This window comes from Camelus ferus, chromosome 26 (assembly GCF_009834535.1).
Source record: "Camelus ferus isolate YT-003-E chromosome 26, BCGSAC_Cfer_1.0, whole genome shotgun sequence".
In the NCBI taxonomy this organism is placed as follows: Eukaryota; Metazoa; Chordata; class Mammalia; order Artiodactyla; family Camelidae; genus Camelus; species Camelus ferus.
In genome coordinates this window covers 22514966-22534019 of record NC_045721.1, presented here as the reverse complement: position 1 = coordinate 22534019, position 19054 = coordinate 22514966, and the positions used below count along the sequence as shown (strand labels likewise).

Genomic DNA, 19054 nt, shown 5'->3' with positions numbered 1-19054 from the left:
CGGTGGGGGAGGATGAAGCTTCCTCGCTTGCTTGACAAAATACACGTTTCTGCCCTGCCAGGCAGCTGAAATATGATTGCAGCTTTTGCAGTAGCCTTGATCAAAGAAAAGCGTAGAAAGTTGTCTTTAAGGTGGTCAGGAGAGAAGAGTGATCCTTTTGGCCTTGTCAGAGCCATTGATGAGAGTTCGCTACCGATGAGAAAATAATTAGAGAAGATTGTGACTCTAGTTACTTTGGGGGTCAAGGGGTACTGGGACTTGAGAGTATTTTAGGGGAAATAAAATGGCCACACTGTCAGGCTACTGAGTAAGAAAAGAACTAAATATCACAAATGAAAACTGGACGGACTGGATGTGCCAGTCAGCTGTTTTTATTCTCGAGGCATTTAAATTCCTTGCCTAATGTAGATTAAATTTAACTTAGGTACCTAGGTAGCATTGGGAGTGAGTTAGAATTACCTGGGAAAACCGAGCATTTGAAAGAAGCAGGAGTGGGTGTAATTGTGTAAAGTTGGCCGTGGTCCACTTCGTGGTCTGCTTTCTTTGGTCAGGCAGGATTCCCACGTGGGGTGAGGTGGTGGAGATGACCCCTTTTGGCACGGCCATGCTGCAGTTATCTTGTAACTTGTCATTACAGCGAACTTCAAGTTCACGTGACAGATGGTCCAAGTACATCCAATGCTGGCCAACCTCGCTGCCGTGGGCACGGCCGCCCCTGCATCCTCCGAGTGGTGAGGAAGGATGGAGAAAACAAGGGCAGGCACTTCTATGCGTGTCCTCTACCTAGAGAAGCGCAGTGTGGATTTTTTGAAGTACGTGTATCCTTTACCAAGCTTAACGCTAGTGTCCCTGAATACTTCTGTTATTAAAATGTAACGAATAGCCATCTGTTTCCGGTTTTACCTTTAAATTTAAAAGCCATATTGACATGCAGTCTAAACCCTGAATGTTGAATAACTTGAAAGAGTTTCATCACAAAAAGAAAAATAAATCAAATGATAGCTATTTGATTATTCGAGTATGTCATATGTGTAACCACAAGCATGGAAGTGTTGCCCCTTGGTTTACAAAGACAGAGAGGTGTTGAGCCACTTACCCAGGTGGCTGATAATCCAGACTGACTCTCCCCAACTTCAGCATTACATCAGAACCTTGAGTTTATACATTTGATGGAGGTACCTGGGAAAAATCCCCTACATGCCTTGGATTTACAATAAGCTTAGCGAATCCTACTGTGCAAGCTTAACCTAAAAAAGTGATGCACGGTAACGATTTAGCGCTGGGTCGTTCTCCACACCTTTCAGTTTATGCATGTGTCCCTAGCAATGAACGTGTGACCAGAGACAGGAGTCTGAAGCCCTTTCAGTCAGATCTCACTGACCGCGTCCTCAGTGTGAGCCTCTCACTGCTGACTGTGATCCTGAGGTTCCAAGATAACACATCTTCCCAACCACTTCATTTGGTGTGTAATTGGAAAAAGAAAATATTGATTTGTTTCAGTGCTGGAGCAGAAGTTTTCTGGCTGGGTTTATTGAGAGAGAAGTTACGTGTCTTCAGTGTGGCACCTTCCCGAGGAATTTCCCAGGGAAAGTTTGGTAATGATTTTAGAGCTTAACCCCTGCCCAGGAGGGGGCCCCATCCTTCTCAACTTACTGATTCCCCGCACCCCACCCCCAGAAGCTTGTATAGATGTCATGGAGAAAACATTAGCAGTATTCATGGTATCACAGCCTTCTTGGTAGCTCTCATGAGGCCAAAATTAATAAGGATAAGAATAATACAATGGAATCTGCCTGGAATCTGTCCAGGTATTCTGTTTTGGATTCTTTATTTTCCCAGGAGACTAAGGAAGTTTAGTTTTAAAATCGTAACAAATCTTTGGTCTTACTTAATAGCTTTAGCTCAACCAGACCTCTAGCAGGAAGACTGTTGATTTGCTTTACAGCAAGATCCTGGTAGTTTTCAACTATTTTCAATAAAGTGGAGGAACTTCTGTAAATACGCCTTTAGACAGAAACTCGGAATTATGACAACTTTCTGTGTGATTCAAGCAGATTTGTTAGATGCTTCCAACAGGATATAAGGTTTTTAAAGGGCATCAGCGAATGATGATGTGTGTTTTACAGTGTCAAAGACCAGCAACATCAGCGAAGACACTGGCGCTAGTCATACATGTCCAGGCTCAGCCTGTGCCCCATTCTAACCTCCGTCTAAACTTCGCCATCTCTGTTTCTCCCCGCAGTGGGCAGATCTGTCCTTCCCATTCTGCAACCATGGCAAACGCTGCATCATGAGAACAGTGCTGAAGATTGGACCTAACAACGGAAGGAACTTTTTTGTGTGCTCTCTTGGGAAGGAAAAACAGTGCAATTTTTTCCAGTGGGCAGAAAATGGGCCAGGAATCAACATTATTCCAGGATGCTAATATTATCTCCTTGTGTAGAATATATAGCATTTAATCTCTTCAAAATGTGTATAAGTGTAAAGTTATTGCAATATTTGAGAACTGTTCATTTAAGTGTACTATCTTTCCATTATATGGCTTTTTTTTTGCTTTAATGAATGCCATATGTCTTTTATCAAATATATAATATAATCCATTTAGAATGTATATTTAATGCATTTAGTTATGATAAAGTATTTTTAGTACGTTCTTAGTCTCTTGTAACTTCTTCAGGGAAGCAGTGAATTTCTTTTTGTGGGGGGAGAGGTATGCAGTACAATAAAATAATGTATTCTGTCTGTAATGAGTAATTTCTTAGATATCACCACTATTCATAATATATGATTAAAGAAACTTCTTGTTTTTTAAATGAAATGTAAGAAATGGGATCTTCTTTATAGAAATTAATGCTTTCTCTTTTTTATTCTGTTCAACAAACATCAAGTTCTAGATGCTAGGGACATGCCAAACACTTGTATAACTTCAAATGCATTTTCATGGAGAGCTCTGGGAATTCAGAATATAAAAGTAATATATAAGAACAGAAGAAGTTGGCTATATATCTTTAAAAGAGAAGTTGGTTTAAACTTTTCTGATCTGTTAATTTTTTTAAAATAAGTTTATTGCAAAAGCTTAATGTGCTATTATGGTTCTAGTTTTATCTTAACTCCTCTCCTTTTTCTTTTTAAATTTAGTTCAGGTATGATTACTTCCTGAAAGAAAAGCAAAACAGTAATCTTAAGGCATTTCTGCATGTTTGTGGAAAATTCCATTCAGAGCTGGTTCAATCTATTAATAAAAGGACAGTGTAGAGGATGGCGGAAATCCCTTTCTCTTCCATCACGAAAGGGCCCGTGCAGAGCTCTAGAAGTTAACAGCATGTGAAATTACCAGGGCAGAAAATATTCCATCGTGCCATCTGTGTTTGAACTCTACACTGAAGAGAGAGAATTAAAACCAACTTAAGGTCAGTGATCTTCACCCAACAGGGTAATAATAACACTACAGAGCAGACCAAGAACTAGACAGGACCAGTCACGGTCTTAGTGACCTGATGTGAAGTACACAGGGTGTGCATTTGGAAGGAGGTGTATTACTTATGCAACAACAAGGGAAAAGGCCTATTGCAAAGCAGGCTTCCATAAATTCCAGTCTTCAAAAATTAGCAAATGAATTATAAGAAAATATAGGCAAATGAAATAATAGATATCAATATAATAAATTTAGAGACATCTACAAAATATGCAGGATTGATGTGAAGAAAATTTTACTGAGAAGCATTAAAGAACCAGATGGATAGACGAAACAGCATCTTGTTTGGAAAACATGGATGTTTTACAAATGCGATTCTTCCAAAATTAATTTGGAGTTTTAATGAAATTTCCCGTCAAAGTCTCAAGGAGGTTTCTGCTTCCATTATGGAGTAAGCTTCACCTGAATGCAACTCTAGATTCTGGGCAAAAATTAAAAACAATACTGGAGAGTGAACAAAAGCAGGCAGATTCTGGAGGTGGGTAAAGTTTGGAAGGAGAGACCAGCTGGAAGTTATTTCCCATTTTTTTTACAATTTTTATCCTGAGGGCAGAACAAAGTCAGTTCCAACCCAGTCTTTCTGGCCTAAAGAGCCAGCAGACAGTCTGGGCGAGCACAGCCACCTGAAGGGAGAAATCTCAGAAGAGACTCCGCAAGGGAGAGCCTCAAGTTCTGTGTTTAAACTGCCCGTGTCCTTGACTGACCCCTGAACACATGTGTGGGTCAGACAGCACAGAGCAGCTAAAGAGAAAAGAACTGAACCAAGAGTTAATCAGTCACCCAAGAGAATTTGCAGTTTGAATCCAACCAAACCAATTACCTGCTGAGACAAAGGATCAACACTCTTTAGAGGAATATACCAAATCCAGAGTCTCCACCACATCATAGTCACATATTCAGGATTCGATCCGAATTATGCAACGTAAGAAGAACAGAATAATGTGATCCAGTTTCAGAGAAAAAAACAAACACCCAAGACTGATGCCAAGGTGACCAAGATGTTGGAATTATCAACCAAGGATCTTAAAGCAGCCTTTATAACTATGCTCATTGAAGTAAACACCAAAGAGTGATGATACCAAATGGAAATTCAGATATTCAAGAAGTGATACAGAAACTCTGAAATGGAAAATATCTCAATAAATATAAAATACTATTTTTTGCCTCTTAGTTTCATTATAATATATGGGACTGTTTAAAGGGCAAAAAAATTATAACATCTTGTGAGATTTATAATGTGTGTAGACATAATGTGACAACTAGAACATAAGGAGAGGTCAAGGAGCTGTATGATTGCACGTTTTCTGCATTTTATGTGAAGTGATTCTGCATTACCTCCGATTGTAAAAAGGTGAGTGTATTTATATGTAACATCTATTACCAGATTTGAGAAGTTTTCAACTACTATTTCTTTGAATGCTTTTTTAGTCCCACACTCTCCCTTGTCTCTTTCTGAGGTTCCAATGATACAAAAGATCTTTTAGGTTGTTATTACACCACAGATCCCTGGGCTCTATTTATTTTTCCCAGTCTATTTTTGCCTCTTTCTTATTCAAACTGAGTAAATTCTATCAATCTGTCTTCAAGTTCACTGACTCTGTTCTCTGTCATTTTCACTCTACTATTGAGATCATTCAGCCAATTTTTTATTTCAATAATTGCATTTTTCAGTCCCATAATTTCCACTGGGTTCTTTTTTATAACTTCTATTTCTTTATTGAGAGTTTCCATTTTTTTCATTGGCTTCAAGGTAATTTATAATTGATTCCAGAAGTTGTCTTACGGTATCTGCTTTAAAATCCTTGCCAAATAATTCTAGTATCTGATTTATCTCAGTACTGTTATCAGTTGAGTGTCTTTTCTCCTGCAGATTGTGGTCGTTCCAGTTTGGGGCAGGAGAGATAATTGTTTTTATTGTATCCTGGTGGTTTGGTTATTATGTTAGGAGACTGTAGATCCTATTAAATCTTCTATTTTAGCATGCAGTCATCCTGTTTAGTTGAGTGTGTAGGTTCTGACTTCCATCATGGGCTTGATTCCCAAGGACTGTATGGTTTTCAGAGCCCTTGCATGCAGTTCTGGGCTGCTTTATTCTCGTCTTCCTGCGGGTCCTCATCAGGCCCTCTGGTGCTGACTGCAGGAACAGAAGGTGAATCCCTGGGCTGCCCGGTGCTTCTAGGACATCTTCTGCAGAGGGTGTGGCAGAAGCCCCTGTGCGGTGTCTCCTTATGCCACCCGGTAGAGGGAAGCGGGTGTTGTCACTGTCCCATCAACAGCTTTGGTTCCCACAGCAGCAGAACCAGGACAAGGCTGCTGGCCTTCAGGGCCTACATCTGCTCACGGCTGTGCTGAACCTTGGGAAGATGCCGCGTGGTCTGTTGATATTCATCTCTTTGGAGTTTATCTGCCTATTTCTTAATATTTCAAACTAATATCATATGAATATAAAGGCTTTTCATGTTTGGGGGAAAACTGAGAATGAGACAGAAGATAAAAATGAAGAAGATGATTTTAAGAGCCACTATTTTTGAACCATTATTTTGTGACGGCTGCTGTCGTTTTCCATAGATTATTTTGTTTAATCCTCTTGACTTTATTATTGTTATTTCTAATTTTCCAGTTTAAGACAGCTGGCTTGCTGTAGCTTAGGTCAAAATGTGTCCATGTCATACAGGCTGAAGTTTGGGTGAGGTTTGCATGGCGCTAAGACCCACACTTTAAATAAGCTTCTCTCCTCCCCATTTATTAAAGAAAAGTGGCTGTACCCAGAATTGCATGTCATTGACATGTACAAATACCTAACGTACACAAGTGTAAGTAATTGTGGGATGATGGTAAGATTATGGTCACTTTTTTCTCTAAAATTTGTTAAAATTACTATAAATTTATTTTAAATTTCCATTGCTTTCCATTGCTTTTCTTTATTTAATTTCCATTAAAATTTTGTTATTTTCATGTACTTTCTAAAGGTACTTGTTGTGGTGTGTTCTACACCACCATTATTGGCAAGTTGGCACGTGAAATGAAAAAAAAACAAACGTTCTAATGAGTTTCCCAAAAAGCATAACCTCCTTTTTCTTTATATATTTTTCCAGCACTTTATATCTCTTCTGCAGCTTATACTAGTGTCTGCCTGGTGTCATATTATTTATCCTATCTGCATTTCCCGAAGTTCGCCTCCTTAAGGGATCGCATGTAACTTCTTTGTTCTTCACAGAATCTTACCAAGGATTGTGCTTTGTACACAGTAGAAACTTGGTAAACATTTGTTGAATTTAATAGATGAAGGTTTAATATCATGTCAGTCGACTGAACATTTTTAACCTTGTTACCACTATTCAAACATGAATGTACTTAAATGTCATTGAAAAGAGTGTCGCTGGTGTATTATAAAAGAGAAAGAAATTCCTCAGTGTCTAAAAGTTGTTAAGTCTTCCTAGTGATTAAATGAAAGTCTTTTTTTGGCTTTTTATAGAAATTTGCTTACACATGGACAGGCCAAAACCAATCAGATCAAAGGATATGCATTCACTGACAAGGAAAGAAGACATAAAAATAAGGCTACCTTAGCTCTACACTGTGTTTAAGATATAGAGATGAAAAAATTTTGAGTATGCCTCACAATGCCCATGAGTCTGAACCTCTTCTTCATTTTACGGGAAACCAAATCAACTGGTTTAAATTATTTCTTTGCTTTTAATTCAGTTCATCTCTGTTGAACACGTATTATGTAAAAGATTGAGTGATGGGTGTTTTTAAAGAAGAGCTCGCCAGTGCATAAATGAGGTCGAGATGATACTGCAGGGTGCCACTGTAAGCCAAGTGCGGAGGGAGGGCTCACCCCGATTCAGGAGCTGGAGGAGCGTCTGGAGAGACAGCAGTTGGAGTTTCACGTCGGTGGACAAGGGCGTTCCAGGCAGTTGGTGCGGCCTACGCAGGAATCAGAGCACGGGGAGTGTGTGGGGAGTGGCAAAGAGTCCTGTGTGGCTAGATCATAGGGGATAGGGAGGAAAATAGAGGCGGTGGGGGGGGGGGGGATATCTGTAAGGGAAGAATTGATTCCATCTCATGGCTACAAATGAAATTCCCAAGATGGTCCAGTTCTTTGTTCTGAGTAAGTTCTTTTTATGAGTTCTTTTATGAGTAAGTTCTTTTATGAGTAAGTCACTCTCTCCCTTTAGGGAGCCCGTGGGCAGAGAAGCAAGCCGGTGCCCCCAGGGACCTGTGCTGGATTAGTGACGCCAACAACAAGTCTTCTGAACGAATGAAGAAAGGAATCCATTCTGCAGTGTGGCTGGGGATGGTAGGTATAGTGTTTAATTGCTTAGATTCTAGAGAACAATTGAGTTCTGGAGTCAGACTGCTGGTTCAAAGACCTGCCCCACCCCTTACCTTGACCTTGACCCTGTGACCTTGAACACGGTATTTTGTTAAGTTTTGGATCCCCTGTGCTAAGTCTCAGTTACCACATCTGTTAGATGGTGACCACAGTGGTACCATCTCACAGCGCTGTTTTGAGGGTCAAGTGTGAGACCTAACTGAAGGGCTGAGCAGTGAGTGTCCCCAGCCGTCAAAACAATGGGGTTCATGTTATTAACTTTGTTATTCCTGCTCCGCCTCCTCCCCTCACAGCTGTTATCATGGGAGGTTTCAGAGAAGAACTAGCAATCGCAGTAGCCTTAAAGAAGGGCTTGGACTTCACCAGGCAGAGAAGGACTGAGGGACAGGGTGGAAATGCACGAGGAGAGCGCCAGAGCGTGCAGAAGTACAGTTGTGTTTGGGGAGACAGGCTGGAACTTTAAAAAGAACGTATTAGGAAGAAGAGGCTGGGTTAGGTTTTATGTTTCCAGCGACACATCAGCAATTTAGAAACAGAAAACATGAAAGAACTGCAAAAAGCCTTCATTCATGAAGAATTGAGAGGCCCACAAGTCAGAGTAACCCAGACATCCGTTATTGTAGACAGAAATCACAAATCCCAACGGTGAGTTTGAACCATTAACAACTCCAGTCACTCACGTCCCATCCTCTCCCTATTTCTGTAGAAGAGGTCTGGCTGTGAGTGCATGGAGACACTGCATATACAGTGTTTCTGGGAAGGCAGGTGGTCAGATCGCACAGTTACACCCAGAGTGGTGGACCCAAGCAGTACACAGGGTCTCACTCATTGAAATCTGTTTTTAAAGGGGTGAATCCAATGCTCAACAAGGCAGAGCAAGGCTCGCCAGAGTGGATGAACCCTGTTGTTTTTGGAAGTTGCAGAATAAAAGCCAAGGGTTTAGGGGTTGAAATACTTTCTATGTATTGCTTGAATCCTATTGACTTCTCTAATAACAGAGTCATGAAGGAGGGAAAAAACAAGAAGTTAAAAGAGATAAAGAAATGAAAAAGTGATTCTAGAAAGAAAGAATAGATCTTGAACAGAACGGAAAGGCAAAGACAAAGAGAAATCCCTACAGCACTTACACTGACGCAGTGCATCCTTTTTTAGCAATCAGAAACACAAATACATGGATAGTCAACCGAAGAACAGCCTTGTAAATTTTTTAAACTACACACTAGCTTTTTGGACTAAATGCTATCATAAAATGCAAAACTGCAAAGCAAATTAGCAGACTCATTACAACCCTTCCACACCTACCCTCCGAGTGTGTCACTGCCAATCTCTAGCCTTGGCATCTTGGTTACATATTAATAAATACTCTTCTGCTTTTAATATGCATATATCTCTCTCATCATTATATTATTACACTCAGCTTGTTTGGCACTATTTAAAAGGCATTTATTTTGCTATCAATGGCAGAAAACAATTTAGGAAACAGAACAGAGTAGGAAAAATGTTAAATCTAAGTGTTTGAATTGGTTATGGACTCATTAGTTTATTAACTCGTTTTCTGCAAACTTGAATACTTTGAATGCATTAGGAATGATGCAGCATTTAAAAAAAAGTGTGCTCTTAAAATGGTAAACACTGGATCTAAGATCTGAGTTTGTAGTTATTACTTATTTAAAATAAACAAGCAAATTCCATTGAGATATGGTCTCATTTACAGGAATGGTCTATTAGCAGGCGGCAGTGAGCACAACAATTAACCATATCAGCACATTAAAACCTAATGTGTAAACTCCACAAAGCAGCAAACACACGTCCTGCCATGGCCTATTAAGTAATCAGAAATGATTGCACATAATTAGCTCGTGAACAGCTGCATAAACTCAAGTGTCCCACTTTTTATCAGACATGGAGACTTCAAGTGGAAGGGAGGTTTGTCAGCTATGTCTTGAACAGGGTGGGAGGGTCACCATGAAACAAAATTGAGGATGGATTCTAATGCTGGATGGCAGATAACCACTTTGAGTTTTCTTCTGATAATACTCCAAATGTTCACCTGGAAATAATTCCATAAGTGAAAAATATGGAAACAAGGATACTACCAATGACCAAAAAGCTCTTGTAAAATTGGAAATTGAAGTAGGATAACACAAATCAATTTCTCGATTATTTTAATGAGTGTATTATTCGTACTTGCTATTTTTGGTTCAAATCTGATTTGCGCAATCCCATATATCTCTTCTGAATGAGATTATATTCAGATATATATCTGAATGATGATATAAACAGTGAGTATATAGTTACATTTGAATTAATAAATGTACTTGATGTGTATTTCTTTCTTTACAAATGCAGGAACCACACTTTCCTTTTTTTCTGTCCCTTTTTCACTGAAGGAAACGTGCTGGATGGACCATGATAACCATCTGTAAAAATCTGAGGGACTGATATGAAAAAGAATTCTGTTTATTCCGTACAAGTCCAGAAGAAAAACGTCACTAAGAGACAGAGGTTTAATAAAAAGACAAAATTCCAAAAATTAGAGTTCTTAAAATAGAAATGGGTAGACTGCAAAGTGCTTAGGTCCTGCCAGGAATGTCATCAAAAAAATTCAGTGACTGACTTCCTGGATGTGGTTAGAAGGACCTCAGGTTCCATCAAAGGTGGTTTTTTTTTTTTTTTTTCCCCTCTGTGGTAAAATCCTAGGAACTAAACCTCTAAGGGAGATGGTTCAGCAATTAGTGAATATGTTATCATTGGTGGTGCTAAACTTTTGGGTGGTATTTTCTGAATACTTGCATCAAAAATTTTATATCATGTGAAATTATATTTATATATGCTTATTGTTTTTTGACAGAACAGTTTTCATTTTATTTTTAAGCCTACCAAAGATAAAATGGATGGATAATAGATGGATGGATAGATAGATAGTCAGGTCGATGATGGCTAGGAGGATGATAGATAAAAGACAATAAACACATAACTAAGAATCGTGAATTTCAGTCACAAAGAATTAGTTCTATATGTATTTTATATTTGTTTTCTCTCTAGATATCCTCATTTTTTTAAAAAGCAGTTTCTGTTTGTTTATTTATTTATGGGGTGGGGGGCATTGAGTTTATTGCCTTACTTACTTGGTGGAGGTAGTGGGATTCAAAGCCATGTGCTCTACCACTGAGCTATACCCTTCCCCCAGATATCCTCATTTTTAAAAGCATTCGTTCAACAAATATGTATGCGCCTTGTCTGTGCTAGGCTGAAAGTATCGTGAATAGTCCCTCGAGGAGTTTGACGTCTTTGGGAGGGAGGAGGAAGCATTTAAAGCAACCATCACAGACCCAGTTTGGTGATACAGGGTGCAAAGAGAAAGCGGGGGAAGGAACTCCCCTGACAGCCTGAAAGACACCAGGAGGTAAGGCTGGGAACAAGGACTGTGCCAGGGGGAGTTTAGGAGGCAGAGAGAAGAGTTTGTAAGAGGCTGTTTGGCGTGGATGGAGGCTGCAGATTATACCTCTGAAAGACAACTCGAGCTAAAATCAACCAGTGCTGCTGGTGGTAATTATTCCTGTGTGGGTCTCTCATCGTGAACTGTTCATTGCTGTCACCCAAATACCCAAGAACGGCTCACTGTAACTGCTTTCTGTCCCCTAGGGCCAGTGCTAGGAAAAGTGCTAAGAAAAATGAGGACCAGCAATGTCAGCCTCACCCCGGGGCCTGGTGAACCCTCCCGGATGGAGGCGCAGGCTGGTTTGCTGTGACGAGCTCTCCAGGTAACCTTTCTACAAGCTCAAGCTTGTGAACCTCTGCTCTGGAGCAGAGTCTTGAGTATGGTTTAGAAAACACTTAATTTACTGTATTAGAATAAACATGAAACAAAGTGTGTTGTGATAATTAGGTAAATTAATTTGAAGTGGACTGGAAATGTGAGGTTGAGAAAAAAAACAGTGAATGGCCTGGAAGTCAGGCCACCTGGCTTCTAAGTCCAGCCCTGCCACAAAGTGATCTGATCATAATTACCACTGAATGATAACTAATTCCGCCAGGAGACTAAGCTCCTCTCAGACCTCAGAGTCTTCAGCCATAAAACAAGGAGGTTGCATTGAAATATTTCTAAAACCCCTTTCCAAGTATAAAATATTGTGGTTCTGAAAGGGTTTTAGCATTAATTATATGCATAAATAAATAATTTAATCATGCCAGTCTCTTTGCAGATCACTCCGACGGTTTTCACCTCTTGTGTCTTTTGAAAGCTCTCCCACCCTTGTTCTCTGCTCTTTCCTGTCCATCATTTTTAAACCTTCTCTTCTTTCTGCCTTTCTGCTTTTGGGTCAGTGGTTGGTTCATTACACAATTATTTAATATAAGATCCTCTTGCTTTTATACATATTAAAACTCCCACGAAGACTCTTTGATGAAAATTCCCTAGTAGACTTTTAGATGGAAAAAAAAATAGTGCTCATCTCGAAGTGTGAAACATTCTGTCTTGAATGTCAATAGAACAGTTCACAGGGGATGAAAACTAAGTGGAAAGCAATGTTTCACTGAAGTTGAGATTTCAGGGTGGGAAGGGATAGACTGGGATTTCAAAATTGTAGAACAGATAAACAAGATTACACTGTATAGCACAGGGAAATATACACAAAATGTTATGATAACTCACAGAGAAAAAAATGTGCCAATGGGTGTTTATATGTCCATGAATGACTGAAAAATTGTGCTGAACACTGGAATTTGACACAACATTGTAAAATGATTATAAATCAATAAAAAATGTTAAAAAAAAAAAAAAGATTTCAGGGAAAGAATTTAACCCTTCCCTTTAGAATTAGAACCAAACTTCCTTCCTTCTTTTCTGCTTTTCTTCCTCCCTTCTTCCCTCCCTCCCATCCTTCCTTCCATCCATCCATCTTTTGTACTGATTTTTTTTCTGTTGTGCTGCTTTGTCACTAAATCTTGTACAAAACTGATACAGGAAAGTGAATGTGGGGCAAGGAGGTGGCCACGTCCCAGGTCTCAGTTGAGTCCCTAGGATGCACCCCACCAAGTGTGGGTCCTTGGGTTCGCGAAGGAAAGGATTCAAGAGTGAGCCACAGTTGAGTGAGGGTAGATTTATTCAGAGAGATCCATACTCCATAGACAGAGTGCAAGCCACGAGATATGGGGGTTGTTAGCTTTTATGGGCGCAGTAGCTTCATATGCTAATAAGTGGGAGGACTATTCCAATTACTTTGGGGGAAGGGGCTGGGATTCTCAGGAACTGGGCCACCACTCACTTTTTGTTCTTCTGTGGTCAGCCCCGGAACTGCCATTGTGCTTGTGGGTGTGTCATTTAACATGCTCGTATATTACAATGAGCGTATGAAACTCCAGGTCTACTGGAAGTCAAATCTCCCACCATCTTGGGCCTCAAGGCCCGTTGGGAGTTGAATTTTCCACCACCTTGATGGTAATTGCTGTGTTATTTCCCCTTTCCTTCCTGTCTCAAAACTGTAAACTTCCAAAAGGCAAGATTTGGTAAACCCCCCATAACATTTAGCGTAACACCCCAAATAAATAATTTCTCAATAAAAGCTTAAGGAATGCAGACTTCAAGAATCAATGCTTAATGCCTTATCATCTGAGCCCCAGTCAGTAAATCGGTTTTCTTTGCAGTCATGGGAGCATCCCTCTGAAATATTTTCTCTGTATTTTTGCAGGGAGGTTCAGGTTTTCGAGCCCCCTCTTTGCAGCTTCTCCTTCTCCTGCTGCCTTTCTGTTATGATCTGTGACTGGGGCGCTCACATACGGCGGCACGTCCCTTCTCTCGTACGCGGTGTGTGCAGAGTCTCGGCGCTCCCTGTCTGTGTCCTGGCACGCCGCTCCTAACACGTTCCTGGGTAGCGCAGTTTCTGCTTGAGTGCACTCGAGACCCACTTAGAGCGTGTGCTTGGTCAACCTAACACTTCTCAGTAACTCTTCTCCGCCTCGGATAGGAAGTTGCAGGAGAATGCTCGATCTCAGCACCGCTTTGCAATCATTCTGCCTTTACGCCTTAAGGTCTTGCACCCCCAGATTGGTCTTGTCTGCTGTAGCTGATTGTCCGGTGCTTCACAGCAGGGCTGCACCCCTAACGCGTCTGCAGAACTCTCATTTTGTTTCTGGAAAGAGCACAGGAAATTCTGATCCCTGGTCAACTCCAGGGGTTTACAACCTGCAAAGCTCTTACCTGTTCTAAAAACCTCAGAAGGCGTTCATCGCTAAAGAGTGCATCATCTCTGGAATGTGAATCGCTGTGTGAACCTCTCTGGGAGCTACTCTTAAGGAAATATTAGCAATAGCCTTTCTTAATAGTCTACGTGGATAATTGTTTTGTCACAGATCAGTTTTGAGCTACTTACTGTCAGTGTTCTATACACGGTGTTAATCTAATTTTACTCCATCTTGTATTTATTCATGTCTTCCTCCATCCTCCTCCCTTTTATAAGACGTGCATAAATCAACCGAAGGGAGTCTCATAAAAGCTGTCTCTAGACCTCAGATTGGTCAGGGACCTCTGCGGTTTTGTTTCTGTCTTTTTTTTTTTTTTTTCCTGTTCAAGTAAATCCTGTGTATTTTCTTCCTAGAAATAGTCACAACTGTAACAAAATAATGAATTGGATAATCAGTTGTTTAATATTTGTCTCCTTTTTTTTAAAATGAACACCCTATGTAGGCAAGGGTCTTCCCTTATTCAACACCGAATCCCCAGGTCCCGCCATCAGCTTGAATGTACTAGGCGTTCCATAAATGGTTGTTGAATTAACATTATCCTATTACTTTATTAATTTTATTGACTGCTTTTTGGCTGTTATTATAATTCTAAGGATGAAGTCCTTTGGCCTCAAAACTGATAAGGACTGCTGCTTTGCTGATAAGAGCACATGTTACTTGTAGGCGAATCTACACGTGAATAAAACATTTGAAACACAAGTTACTATGGAAACAGCCCCTGGTGCAGTGTGATTCAGAAGCAGCTGAGGCTGCAATTCTCAGGCTGGAGGGGCTGCAGTCACAGACAAACCCTGGCTTTCTGGGCCCCCTACTTCCTCTCAGACACCCCCAGCCTCACTTAATCCATTCTTTCTTCAGGACACTTGATTGTGATTGGAGCACTTAATCTGTGTGCTCCAACTGATGAAGTTACTGCTTGATTGTGGCACAACTTCATCCACTTACTTTGATTAGATTGTTGCAGGAAATAGATGGATACCGTCAAGCTTCTGCTGTTTTGGTTTTTTTTTTTTCCTTTTGTCAAATTCCTCAGGGTATTTCTCAGTTTCTCCACATAATCTTTTTGGCTATTCCTCAGGGTATGTCATTTCTACGGATAACTAATCTCATCCATTGCATTTTGGATCTTCCTGATTTTATTCTTGGAGGACAACTTTATCTCCAAGTCCCCTGGTGACTCCCCGCCTCTCCCATAGGAACCACATCTGGGAAATGACTGCTTGTCGAGGTATAAACCGTATCTCCTCTTTCTTTTCCTTTCCTACTGTCTGTTCCTTGTCTCCGAGGAGTGGTGGCAGAGGCTTGCTCGCATATGACTCCCAACAAAGTGTCTGAGGGCTTTTTGTGAATTTTTCATCCCGGGCCTGGGATCTAACTTGCTGTCGGTGTCTTGCATGTATTAGACGAGCAGGGCAGACAGGGCAGAGTTTATTAAAAATAATAAGGCAGGGAGGCTCAGCAAAGCGACAGCTGGAGGCCAGCTGGCCATTTCGCCCACCACACTTGGCCTTTCAGGAGGTCAACAGACGATGGAGTAGGTTGCAACCATTCGTATATTTGACTTCATGGAAACTTGTCCTTTGGATGAGCACTAGAGAGACTTCTCTTGGTATTCAGAGAAACTAAATGTCAGAGACTGTAGCTCCCCCAGAAAAATTTTATATAGTCTAGTGAGGCGTTGTCTAAAAAAAAATTAAATTTTTTCCCAAAAGAGTCAATGGAGTATGAAGGATCTCCTGGTAAATACTAATTATTGAGTGAAATGTTTTAGTCTGTGAAGGATGGTTGTGTTGGGCTTGCGTGCATGCTGGTACGTTGTCTTCTAGCACAGGAATCCTTGTTTTTCAGCACTTCTTTATCTCTTCATCTGTACAGTCAGGTCCAGCTCCATGCTCTGTCTCCACGCCTAATTGCTTCCAAAGACGAAAGAGAGTTGCCAGTTTGCAAAGTTAAATATGTACAAAATGCATTTTTGTTTTTTTTTCGTCATGTTTCACTAACTTAGAGATTCAAATATAATCTCTTGGCACATAACCTAAAGAACTTTACTTGAAAAGGGAAATAACTCTACATTTTTTTAGTTCAAAAATAACTTTTTTGAACTATAACATCGTCATTCCCAAAAGACTTCTCGTTCTCCTCTTCACCTAAACGAGTGGCCACGTCATGTGCACCTGAGGGGTGAACCCATTTTTGGCAGAGCCTGAGAACCCTCACTAACAGATTTAACAACATCTGTATTTTGAACCTGTTACCCCACAAGGTAAAGAACCCAGATCTCGTCATACCTGAAAGAGAAGTTTACAGTCAGAGACAGTGTGTTGTGTAACGAAATATTTTAAAAGGTTTATTTGAAACAGGTAAGGTTCACCCCCAAGAACAGGAGGTGGGCTGGTCCGAGGGAGGGAGAGTGATGGTTTCTGTCTCCCCTTTCTCTGATGCCCTCACTTAGAGGTGGTCTTTTGACTGATCGACAGCTCTCGTCCCTGAAGTGCTTAGTCATGTTTGGCCCCTTTGCATATGTCCTTACCCATGACGCACACACAAAAGCCCGTGGAGGCGGGCTAAACTGCAACGTTAATTATAATACACTGAGCATTGGGTCGGGTCTGGTTAAGTTCTTTCTGCTGCCACGCAGTCATGGCTGTCAGGTTCTAACTGGTTCCTTGCTGGTGTCATTTAGAAGTTGAGTCCTTTTACGCTGGAGGTGGGCACAATGCCACCTTCCAGACCACCCTCCCTCTCCTCCATCCATCTGCCTGGTGCCCCCACTCATCTACCCACCTAACCCATGGATCCAACAATCCCATGGAATTAGAACACCATGGGGCAAGCAAAACATTCTTTTCAGGAGGGAAAATACAGCTCCCCAAGTACAGGCACTAAACTTCCAAAACTTATTTTTGGGGTAAACTCCTACCACCTTAAAAATAAGGATCATATTCTGAGCCTATTTACTTCTTTGAGCATTATTTTCTTAATAATTGTCTGTGATTCCAGACTTCAGGAGACAAAAGCAGAAACAGGAGGTAGGGGGAGAGGTTGCTTTTTGGTGTCCACACTGATAAGAGGCAAGACAGCACAGAGAAGTGCAGGAAACTGCAAAGAGCAGAGATCAAGAATTTAAAATGGAAGGGGCCTTCCTACCTCATTCCGTTTTGTTACTTGTTTGTTTTTGTTTGTTTTTTTATCATTCTGTTTTAAAGTCTTCCCTGTACTATAGCGTGGAATAGTAATCCAGGTTCCTAATGATAACACTGAGTAATCAGTGCAGTGAACATACACTGATAGATGCCCTGTATTCAGCATCACAGTTTATATTCAGCCCAGCACATTTTCGGGCACAGACTATAGGATTTCAACTCTTATATGTTGAATAATACTGTGAAAATAAACTTCGCAGAAAGACAACGGAAATTAAGTACATTGTATTGTGATTTTTTTTTTTATGGGACCATTTCAAGAGAAGGCTATAAGAAAGTTTAAAAGACATCAAGAATAAAGCAAGTGAGCTGGTAACTGAGAGTTAAAAAAAAGGATGAAAAAGCCATTAAAGATTATAGGAAAAGGTCGAGAATATAGAGCTTTGAAAAATGCAGAGGTAACATAATGTAGCAGCAGAAATCCTGGATCTTCTGAAACTCACAGATTAAAGATTTAAGAAGGCTGTAAATGAGGTAGAGGTAGTATTTGATATAGAAAATGATTAAGATATAAATAAGAATCTCAGCGCAGGCAAGACACTGGTAAGGGCGTATATTAGACGTGTTCGAGGGTGCATGACAGATGAGAAGGCAGAGGAGGAGAGAGTAGGTGCAAGTCCAGGAGAACTTAACTATCGGGGGCCTTGGGAGCCATATAAAATGAGAACTTTCGGAGGAAAAAGAGCAAACCCAAACTGCCATTTAGCATAACTAGAAAGTAGACTGCATTCTTTAAAGAATGAAGAATGAATTGACATAAAAGAGTAACAGATTCAAACTGAAGAACTGAAGAAGAAGATAGTCTAGGTTTGAAACCAGCAGAATTGTTAAATACTGTCATCAGAATTACACCAGGAAATCCAAGCTCAGGCTTAATTGCGCCAGTGAAGGAAGTACTTAATGAGTTAAGACTGAGAAATATTTTGAAAATTATGGAAAAATGCACCCAAAAAAGGGTGCTGTGCATAGAGAAGGACATTCATAAAGTGGCCTAAAAGCAGCACCTTGTTCTTGGTGACTCAGCTTCTGGTAAGTTCCCTCTCTTTGCTCTTCTAATTAAAATGTGTTCACAAAAGGGAAGGATACTTAAGAACTCTGACAAAATTTGGAGAATACATTGCAATCACTCTTGCTTTACTGATAAGAATTATTTTTCCAGATCTTCTCATTAATTATAAACACAGAAATCATTGTACCTGGTGCTTTACGATAAATATTCAAGCAACCAAAGCTGTAAAATATAATCTGGCAATTCAAGTGATTTATTACCACAGCATAATGCTTGAGACATTCCTAGTAACTGAAAACCTGAAATATTTCAAGTGAAATATTTAAAGAAATGAAGATGTCTTTAAACTAAAGAAAACCAAGTTGAGGAGGGTAGATTCTTCTTCACTTCCTCACACACATTCAAACTGAAGAACTGAAGAAGAAGATAGTCTAGGTTTGAAACCAGCAGAATTGTTAAATACTGTCATCAGAATTACACCACGAAATCCAAGCTCAGGCTTAATTGCGCCAGTGAAGGAAGTACTTAACAAGTATCATCAAATTAACCCTTTACCATATTCCATTATGTAAGTAGCACAACTTTGTATAATGCTATGGATTTAATAAGACCAGGAGAAAACAAAAACTGGTTGCTCACTGGATTACTTACAGCCCTTATAAGAAACAGACTTGGTACATTTTTTCACCATAACTCTGTCCTTTTATGATGCCTAAATATGTTATTAAATGATGCCTGTGTGTAGAACATTGTCCTAAGAAACAAAAATGAGCAATTGAGTAGTA

At 40.2% G+C, this 19054-nt stretch overlaps 1 protein-coding gene across 7 annotated transcripts in view; it reads left to right on the top strand.

Annotated features, from left to right (window-relative positions):
- The window catches only part of NEIL3 (nei like DNA glycosylase 3), a 357388-nt gene extending 354500 nt beyond the window's left edge, over positions 1 to 2888 (top strand). For all 7 annotated transcript variants that reach the window (XM_032468751.1, XM_032468753.1, XM_032468750.1 and 4 more), the window contains 2 exons: positions 638 to 812; positions 2243 to 2888. In XM_032468751.1, coding sequence (XP_032324642.1) covers positions 638 to 812; positions 2243 to 2425 — 358 coding nt within the window. In that variant the 3' untranslated portion in view covers positions 2426 to 2888. The remainder of the gene's footprint in view (positions 1 to 637; positions 813 to 2242) is intronic.
- Positions 2889 to 19054: the final 16166 nt, after the last annotated feature.